At 36.3% G+C, this 10,466-nt stretch overlaps 1 protein-coding gene and 2 long non-coding RNA genes across 3 annotated transcripts; 2 read left to right on the top strand and 1 right to left on the bottom strand.

The window, feature by feature from the left end:
* Positions 1-1,646: 1,646 nt before the first annotated feature.
* LOC124437253 (P2X purinoceptor 7-like) lies at positions 1,647-3,297 on the bottom strand. Its single transcript, XM_046987245.1, has 3 exons — positions 2,886-3,297; positions 2,392-2,698; positions 1,647-1,694 (listed from the first exon to the last, which is right to left on the bottom strand). The coding sequence occupies exons 1-3, from the start codon at positions 3,083-3,085 to the stop codon at positions 1,647-1,649; spliced, it is 555 nt and encodes a 184-aa protein (XP_046843201.1). The 5' UTR covers positions 3,086-3,297.
* Positions 3,298-4,090: 793 nt separating this feature from the next.
* Positions 4,091-6,440, top strand: LOC124436640. The gene is made up of 2 exons (XR_006945414.1): positions 4,091-4,189; positions 5,239-6,440. It is a non-coding gene; the product is annotated as an uncharacterized LOC124436640 (long non-coding RNA).
* Positions 6,441-9,405: 2,965 nt separating this feature from the next.
* LOC124436878 lies at positions 9,406-9,916 on the top strand. Its single transcript, XR_006945522.1, has 2 exons — positions 9,406-9,589; positions 9,670-9,916. It is a non-coding gene; the product is annotated as an uncharacterized LOC124436878 (long non-coding RNA).
* Positions 9,917-10,466: the final 550 nt, after the last annotated feature.

Below are 10,466 nucleotides of genomic sequence, written 5' to 3'. Positions count from 1 at the left end.
CGGTGCGTGGGAGCAGAAATATGTCAGCGGCTTGTATTGACGTCATATTGTCAATTGCTCCTCAAAGCTTTATGTAAAGTCATTGCACAGTCATAATAAACTTGCGTCAAAATGCTTCTCGTAATCACAAAATGTTTCTTTTCGAAACGTCAGAAATTTTTATTCGTAGGTATATACACAAGCAACTTTTATAGCTTATATGCAAGTATTGAGCTGGTTATTTGTATTCTGTTTTAATAGAACGGTTTCACATCCATAAAGGCCATTACGCACAGTTTCCGCACCATATAGAACTTGAATGTCGATTAATATTATTTTTAAAAAATACGAAGGTTTCTTTGTGTGGAAACTGTGCGTAATGCCGTTGCTTATCCTCGAATTCAACCTTAACAACAGTTTCCACTGATGTGAAACCAATCTATTGCCCTTAATAAACATTGAATAATAATAAACATGGTTGTGTAACTCATTACGGTTAGAAAATAATCCTACATAAAACCATTGTAAAATAGCCTTTCGTGCATAGAATTAAGTTGTAGTTTCCTTGACGTAAAGTATGAACTTATAGTTTCCCTAATTATTGTACATAATTGTATAATAATGGATTGCTAGAATACGGAGAGAAAATCTACCTCCTCTCAATACTGTTACGTTTGCAGCGAGCACTTTGCTCTCGATTGTTTTGAATCGGACCTAAGACAGAAACTTACACCATGGCAGCCTTTAAAAGGCGACTGAAGCGGGATGCAGTACCATCGATCTTTTCATTTGGCCCTCAACCCAGTAAAAAGCGTCTGTCTAGCGAGCATCGTACAGAGAAACGTCAGGCTGATCAAGACAAGGAGGAAGTTAGTAAAAGCATTTCTTGTTAAATTTTAATCAAGAAAAAGTTATAGCCTAAAGTATATTCTAAATATTTCTATTTTTTCTATTCTCAGCTTTCAAATATTTTAGAACAATGTTCCTCCACAAGTACAAATGTTTTCTCAGTGGTTGAGCCTGAAGCAAATAACAGTTGTGATTTGGGTGCGTCTGACAGTCCTGAAGCATTGCCAACTAATTATTGCAAGCCAGAAACCAAAGATGCATCAACACAGTGTTCATTTGTTGTGAGGAGTTTACATGCCATGGAAGTCAAACTACACTGTCGATGCTGAATACTGTGGATGCAGAGGTTGAAAACAAACACCCTCATATTGATCACCAATATGATGTGTGGCATTTGTCTAAATCTGTCACAAAAACTAACAAAGAAGGCTAACATTAAGGAAATGATGACTTGACCCATTGGATTAAGTCCATTTCTAATCATCTTTGGTGGTGCTCTGCAAGTTGTAACAAGAATGCAGAAGAATTGGTGGAAAAATGGAAGTCTGTCCTTAACCACATTTCCAACAAGCATTTCTGGAAGGGGAACACATATTTTCATCAATGTTGCCAACAATTAACAGAAAAGAAACAAAGCAGAAGAAGTGGTTATCTCCTACTTCACAAGCATATATTGCTGCAGAGAAGGTGATATGTGACAAGAGGCTTCTAAAAGACCTGCCCAAAGCGAGAGCATTTTCCATTTCCCGGGATGGTAGCCCACACTCAGTTAGCAGCATTAGATCACAACAACAATATTAAACGTGATAAAGCAGTCATTAAGTCAGGGACAAACAAAGGGCAAGACCGTTACAAAATGTTGTTTGCTAAAACACAGAAGCAATGGGTTGTAAAAGCAATGAAAGAAAAGAAAGAGTACCAGTACATTGATAAACTACTTGCGGAGGTTGTGAACGCATGCAAAACTCAGGAGATTGAACTTGTACATCATGGCGAGAATCTTCCAAAGAACATTTCTAAATCATGTCCACCCAGGAAAGAAGTACTTGTAAAGGAACATCAGTCTAGATTTGCATAAAATGTCAGTGGTGATGTTAGCTATGGCAATAGGTTTTGCCATACCCATATAATATGACGTTGAATCAGTGAAGACAACTTTTTTACTACTTAAAAAATGTTCATTCTTAAATATTAACATAGCAAAACCTTTTGCTATAGCTAGTTTCACCACTGCATTACACAAACTATTCATGTAATTAATTATAGTTATATTATAACCAGTGTAATAGCCAAGCCACATTTATAATCATTTCTTTGTAAATCTGTTTTTTTTGTAATAAATTAATAATAATAAATGTGCATAGCATGACCTATAAATGAGCTGGCTATGCCACTTTAATATTGACATACAAAGTAATTGTAATGGGTATACCTATATCATAATAAAATACTTCATTCATCAACATAGTGAAAGCTTTCAAATTGAAATTCTTCTGCAAGGTCAGGTGGAGGAAATGTTTCTCTAATGCGAGTAACTGCACGTGATGGCAAGATGACTCTCACTTCTCTACCCAAGACACCCCAGCACCATCTTGCCAACTGTCTATATGCAATATGGCGATACAGTTTGTCCTCGGGCCCATCATATGCTACCTCATATTGCTGCTTGTACTGGTACCAAGCTGTTTGTAAAACCCACCTGTTAAGACAAACAGGCTCAAAACCAGGATGTTGTGTAATGCACAAAGGGACTTCGGTGGTCTCGTTCGTTTCTACTGCCTCTAAATTTTTGTCACAAATATTGGAAATCTCTTTGCAGCATAAACATTCCTCATTATTGTCCATTATTTGGCAGTTACCACATTGACACCTGAATATGTTAAAAGAAAGGATTTTGAAAAGTAAATGTCAAAACTTCAATAAAAATTGTTTCTTACAATAAAAACTTTAAAATCTAAAGTATTATGTGTGTGTGGACGTGGTCAACTTCAAAAACTGAAAACGTACTTTTGAGATAGAAACAATGGTCTAGAATAATATAACATTTTACTACCCACCATTCAAGATTGTCGCGCCGAGATTCATCGTCAATATACAAAAATTCCTGTTCTTCGTTATCCTCAAACTGGTGAGCTTCTTCGTGTTCATCAGCCGGCCATTCGGGCTCAAACTGATATGGCCGAATATTGTTTGTTGGATTGTCTTCCATTTCACTATCGATTGGTGAATTAGGCCGAGGTTCTTCCAAAAAAGCCATTATAAGCGATTGTTTTGTTTTTGTGCTAGGCTGTGCGTTATTATTTTACTTTGTTGTAAACTCAAGTCCAAATTGGTTTGACGATATGACGTCAAAATAATTTCCGCTGACGCTTTCTGTGCCCACGCTGCTAAGCCTCAAAACAGCTCAAATAGCGCACTTGAAGACGCGATTTTGTCAAAAATAAAATAGCTGATGTAAAAATTTCAAAAATATAGTAACCTTTGCATAAAAATGGAACTTTTAAGACCAACATTATTTTTGGGTGGAGTTCCCCTTTAAATGTACATCTGCGCTCAAAAACGGTTCTAAAAAAAACCGGATACTTAAAAATAGTACTATAAACTAAATTCTTACACAATGAAAAAATAACTGTTTTCTTTCTTAGTGAAAAGACATCGTAGTCGCGACTACGAATTTTTTACAAAACATGGTACTCAGATTGATTGACGGCTACGTGTTGTTGTTGTCGCAACAATGTTTTTGCGCCAAAATGACGTAATTCGTACCCGTAGTCGTACTCGTAGTCCTTGCTAAAGGTGGCTACTATGCATTCAGCAGACTACTCATCAGGTGTTAACGTCAGCTAAATAAGAATTAATAATCATGCAACAGTTAATAGTAAGAAAAGCTAACGTCATCTCTTGTCATGCACGTTGCACGATAAAACCGTTATATTTATCTCGAGCACATAATTTTGACATTGACGTTAGTTTAAATGATTTAATTTTGAACTTTCATCATACAACGAAGTCGTCTCTAAGAAAACTACTTCACAATTCAATAACAACATCTCGAATGTATAATGTTAACAACAACTCCCCCCTTCTGTAATAACCCCAAAGTGTCAATCACGTGAAATGCACGCGATCCTCAACAACAACACTCGTTAGCAATCTAGTTCTATTATATCTATGACGACAAAACTCAACGACGCACGCACATGCGCATTGGCTTAAAATTAATTTCCGCTCGCGTTGTAGATGAGCGCGTCGTTAAACCTAAGGTCACTAACAACATAATTGCGACCGGTCAACTTAACAGGCGTATATTTTGGTGGAAAAATAATTTCGAGGACGGAGAAAAACGCACTCATTTTCAAAGGTAGGTTCTGGTAATTTTATTATCTGTAGTCTGAAAGATTCGTGGATAATTCATACGGAACAAGTGCTTTGTTTGTTTCATTACACAACAGACGAAAACGAAATACTGCATTGAGATAATTTCAAAGCAAATACGCCACAACAAGGACAAATCATCCTCAATAACCACTGGACATTAACATCACGAAACAGAAAACTGAAGAGCAACAAACAAACTCATAAGCAATGAATTTCAGTCAGGAACTAGGTGAATTTTAACCTAAAAATGCCAGCGTAACAAAGACAAATGAAGAGTAAAAATTCATTTATCCACGTCATTGACGACGATATTTAATCAATGTTTCTATAAAGCTAGAAGTATTCTTAAAGTAATTCTAAAATTGGAACGTCTGTATAATAACATCGTTACATGAATTTCCCACAACTTTTACGTGTTGGTGTAAATGATAATAATGGTGTTAGTAGTAGCAACAAGAAACATTGAAACTAAACAGCACGCCCACATTAAACAGAAGGCTCTTATTTCACTGTGTACACCTGTTACCGGGCACGTCTTACACAATGGGCTTTTTCTATTAAGTACAAACACAACAAAAAAACCAACCGTATAACAAAGACAACCCCTCCCCCCCAAAACACACACACACTATTTTCTAATAACTGCCCTGCGTACTTTAATGCCTAAAGATGTTTATAAGCTATAGACTCCTTACATTTAACTGCAATATAGCATAAATCACTTACGTTTTAACAGAAGCCAAGACTGCTGTTGATGCTGTTTGACCTTAGCTAAGCAAGGCTTAGCGTAAAGTCAGGGATAAATTAAAAAACTAACATTTTTTTGGGATTAAATGTGATAAAAAGCTTACTTCTATAAAATAAGAAACAGGCGGCTGCATATAGTTTCGACTTTAAAATGCAAGAGTTGAAGAACACTTGAAAAACTGTTAAAATAATTGGTTAGTACAACAACCCAGTTAATCTCAACCTCACTCCAAGATTATGTTTTGGGAAAGAAAATAACATGTTTTGCATTTTTATTCACACTAGAAAATTCAGAAACAGTTCAGTCATGGCGGGGCCAGAGATACTATGGATAGAGGGAGTGGCAAATCGAGGTAAAGAACTTATTTTCCCAGGAAGACATGTGCAACAACACGAATGGAAACCAGAATGGAATTGTGAATTTCCTAACCACTATGACTACATCTCAGATTACGAATGTCCTTTTCCTTACTCAAAAGAAGACACGAGCCCAATCTCAGCCTGACAAAAAAAGAAAATTGCGGGCTGCTAAACAGCAAAGAGATCCAATCCTAATCAACATTCTGGTTCATTGCACACCATTTCCTAACATGAATGGAATAATTTTAGATAAAGGCTTTAAAGGCGGCGAGAAGAAGATCAATAGTACGCAAAAAGCTTATTTGTCTTGGTGGAGTCCAAGATTCAGCAATGATGTCGGCGAAAATCTGCAAAATCAAATGCAAGGGTATTTCTCGCAATTTACCGATGATCAAATCAACAACATAAATGATATTAAAGAGCAGTTTGGAAAATCCGATTGTTTCTTCTTTATTCTTATCGCAAACAAGGGCATGAATGTGAATGTTATTTTGAATACTCAATCGACGAGCTGCTTAAATCCTATCAAGACCATATTGGCGATGAAAAGATGGAATTTAGAATATTGGGAACTTTTGCATACAAAAAAAAAGTAGAGTACAACGTTCTCGTTTGCAGTGGAAGCGCAGGGAAAGATGAATTTGCTGAATACCCGCTCGTACCGCAAGAGAGCAACGTTATAACGAGAGATAAAGAAGGCAAATTTCGGTGGTATCCACAGGCTACAGGAACCGAAATCAAGCGTTTTCACCCCTACCAAACTGATCCAGAGTACAGACGTTATGATCGTGTATCTTTTGCATTTCATGTGCAAAAAGGAGAGATATTTAAAACAGAATGTGTGAAAGATAAAGTCAAGAAATTACCAATTGCATAATTCACAAAAGCCTACTCACGACGCTTTACTTACAGCCAAATTTAGTACAAACATCACCCCCATTCTAAAGTATGTTAAAGATATATTACGGTAATCGTTCAGTAAATCGTAGGCCAAAGCCACATAAAACGGTTTTGGTGGACATCGCATGGTATCCGTAATTCGTTTAATTCTAAACGAAAGAGATTTCTAAGTTCTGACGTATGTCAAGTATTAGAAAAATTCAATAAAAATTCATAGATTGAAACAATGAAGGGCCTCAATTATTATTCGCTTTCATTTAACATATTTATCGGTTCGCATCTAAATGCATATTTCGTTCGAACAAAACATAGCCGGATATAGAGCACATATTACACAATTTAGTCGAAAAGGTTTTGTAATGTAAAATAGGGACTTTATCCTTATAATAAAATTCTAAATTTTTTTCATTGAAAAATAGTAAATACCATGGTGAAAGGTCGAAATAACAATATAATAGTCCTTAAAAGAATGTTTAAAAATAGAACACTAACTCAATAGTTATAAAAGAACTGTTTTAAAGTTGAAAGACACAGTGCTGTAGAACTAAATTTATCAGATGGGGGGCTCTCTTGACGTTTTTGTTAATAGTGCCCTTTTAAAATTACCCATTTCAAAGGTAGAAGGGCCCCCCAACTTCTACAGCACTGGAAAGACACTAGAGAGCTTTAGCAAGAGTACGACTACGACAACGAGTACGAAGTTTGACCGTGTTATGGAATAGCACGAGGAAGTTTGTTGTCATTGTCCCTTCGTCAAAAGAGAGGTTTAGCTGGAAACAACAGAACGAGCCTTTTTATTGTGAAGAACACCGACGTTTGCGAAGCAGCTACGGCTCTATTTGTCAATAACGATATCAAGTAATCGGTAATACTGGTTTTGGGAGAACATATGACTCTTTAGAGTGAAAAATCTTCACTGTTTTAAATTTTATGTACGATATATTTATGCTATTTTATTGTTTGTTTACCGTTCACTTTGAGTACAAAATACATGAAAGTTTTCAAGGTCATATTTTCCTTTTAAATGTACATCTGCGCTCAAAAACGGTTCTAAAAAACCGGATACTTAAAATAGTACTATAAACTAAATTCTTACACAATGAAAAAATAACTACTTTCTTTCTTAGTGAAAAGACATCGTAGTCGCGACTACGAATTTTTTACAAAACATGGTACTCAGATTGATTGACGGCTACGTGTTGTTGTTGTCGCAACAATGTTTTTGCGCCAAAATGACGTAATTCATACCCGTAGTCGTACTCGTAGTCCTTGCTAAAGCTGGCTACTAGGCATTCAGCAGACTACTCATCAGGTGTTAACGTCAGCTAAATAAGAATTAAAAATCATGCAACAGTTAATAGTAAGAAAAGCTAACGTCATCTCTTGTAATGCACGTTGCACGATAAAACCGTTATATTTATCTCGAGCACATAATTTTGACATTGACGTTAGTTCAAATGATTTAATTTTGAACTTTCATCATACAAAGAAGTCGTCTCTAAGAAAACTACTTCACAATTCAATAACAACATCTCGAATCTATAATGTTAACAACAATTCCCCCTTCTGTAATAATCCCAAAGTGTCAATCACGTGAAATGCACGCGATCCTCAACAACAAAAACAAAAAAAACAAATGTTCATCACATCTCTAAATTTGTAGATGACGTCATGACGCTTAAAACAAAGATAAATTATAAACCCGTAATCCTTTTGTAGGCGACGAATCAATGCTTGTTAAGAATTGACCATTCTTTTTATGGATAACACCATCTAAAAATTCTAATCGAAACAAAGAGAAAGCGTTATCCATATGCCACGGCCAGTTGCATATTCATGTATTCCGTCACTATCCAAGGATGGGGAAGTCAAATTCAGGGTGCTCTTACCAGCTCTACCACGTGTTATGGTTGTCCGAATCAGTCAATATTACGAAAGTTTGTTCATGCATTCAAATATTAAATTTATGTTCGAACCCAATGATAAAAAAATTCAAACGCTCCCACTAAACATTTGACAAACATAAATTTAAAACGAAGTGGCTCAGACATAATATTAAGTTAACAATTCCAATGGGAAGAAACACTTAACAAATTCGAAAACAGCACGCACAAAACATTTGAAAAATGGCACGCGGTGTTCACGTGTTACATTTGGCTAATTTTAATAATTCAAGAGTGCTCTAATTTATACAGGGGGGTGCGTTTCTGAGCAGGATTTCTCAACCACAACGCTATTTAGTATGGCGTAGCGCCCAAAAAGTACTTCGTTATGTTCGGAAGAGCAAATTCAAACAATGGTTGATTTGCACACTATTAGGGAACTTCTTGAATTATTAAATTGTACTCATCGTACTCAGATTGATGACGGTTACATGTTTTTGTTGTCACAGCAATGTTTTCGCGCCAAAATGACGTAATTCGTATTCGTACTCGTAGTCTTTGCTTAGGCTCGCTACTATATAGATTAAGACGACGGAATTACAACTGTTTTATAGGCGCGTTGAAAGTTATAGCCTATTAAATTGTCGTATCGTCTTTTATAGATAAGTTTATGAACGCACTGGAACAGGCGACCAATTAGGATACAATGCGACAAGAATCCAGCGCCACTGAAAAGCCAAAGAACATACGAAGGAAAAGTCATGACAGTTTTCACCTTCAACAATAAAAATATTTGTGTAACTGTGTCCAGAGGCGTAGCTAGAACGTTAATTGGAGGAGGAGGGGTGTGCATTATCATATATACAGTTGTGCCCTACTGAATTTTTTGAAATGAATATGCACCCCCCAATCAACGTTGTAGCTACCGCCCCTTTGAAGGGCCAGTCGTGACAGAAAAAGCTGATCCATTAAAGAATAAGTTACACGGTAATGCTTTGCGCGCTTAGCCATGCACAGGCAGCCAGTTCAGAGGCACCCCAAAATGGCGATACACTCACTGGCTACATTACATTAGGTTGTCAATGCAGTGATAAGTCTACTTCAACTGCTAAGTCTGGTAAATCGACGGTCGGCCAAGAAATGAAAAATTAACAAGTATGAATTGAATAAAGATGTAGTCATGTTTGATTGCCAGAAAACAATCCTTGCGCACGTTTGTCCATCGATGTACGAATCAATGTTGATTTTAGCAGTTTGTACTTTGCAGTGCGGCCTGTTCTTCATGATCAGGTTGTTGAACGGGTGATCCGTAATAGCTTAAATCGTCTTCATCTTCCTAAATTAACGCAGTCAAGTCTTGATCTTATTTAAATGGGGCATTTTTGTGTAATATTGTATTTAATTAATTATTGAGACATCATTCTTTAATCCTAGACAATGGTTCATGGTTACAGTCACGTGGCATATTACACCCATGACATGCTGGCAGCCTGGTAATTATATATTGCAAAGCCAAAAATTTCTTCATTTCAAAATGTTTGTGTCGTTTCCTTTTTTTTCAACACTCTCGCAGTTTACATGGCTTCTTTTTCTACGAAGAATGCAAAGCACAAACGGGAAACGCAAATGTTTGTGTTCGGGTAGCTTTTGACCTGTCCCGCGGAGTCAGACATCGACATTAAAATCGTCACGCAGACATATTCACACAACACATGATCCATCAATGGCGAAGGTATTAAGGATAGAAAAACAATCTTACGCTTCTCATTTCTTCATTGCGTGTTGTTGACTTTGGTATTATAATAAACGTCGATCTTCCACCTAGTACGATCATTCATTTTCTGCAACTTTTTTTCGAATGCGTAATGATTAATCCTCAGTATATATTGATCTAATTAATGCATACCCATTGTGATTTACTCTTTACTTCACATTGACAATTGCAAACCCGACTAAAACAACATTTTTAAGTACAATTCTTGGTGGGAAGGGAATCTTTGTCATGGAAAGTTTACAGGTGAGGTCTAACAGCACCGGCCTTCCATGATTAATTTAAATTCTTATTCGGCACGACTACGACACGTCAAACGCAAATGAAACAAACATGACGCACACGGGACAGATATTCATTGATAATTATACTACAAGATGGATATTTTCCTATGCTAATTAAAAAATAATTGGTGCCTAAATTCTTTAACACACCCACAGAGTTTTGTTGCTAGCATTATAAACATTCACAAAAAATTAAATTCGACACAATGAGGTGGCACTTGTACGTTTTTGGAAGTGGGTGTTTATTCATGTATCCAGCTGTGCTCGACTGATTTTTTTTCAAATTTCATAATCTCAAAATATGTTCCCGCAAAA

The sequence above is a fragment of the Xenia sp. Carnegie-2017 genome, unplaced genomic scaffold, assembly GCF_021976095.1.
Source record: "Xenia sp. Carnegie-2017 unplaced genomic scaffold, XeniaSp_v1 HiC_scaffold_16, whole genome shotgun sequence".
Taxonomy (NCBI): Eukaryota; Metazoa; Cnidaria; class Anthozoa; order Malacalcyonacea; family Xeniidae; genus Xenia; species Xenia sp. Carnegie-2017.
This window is presented reverse-complemented; position numbering and strand designations above follow the sequence as displayed.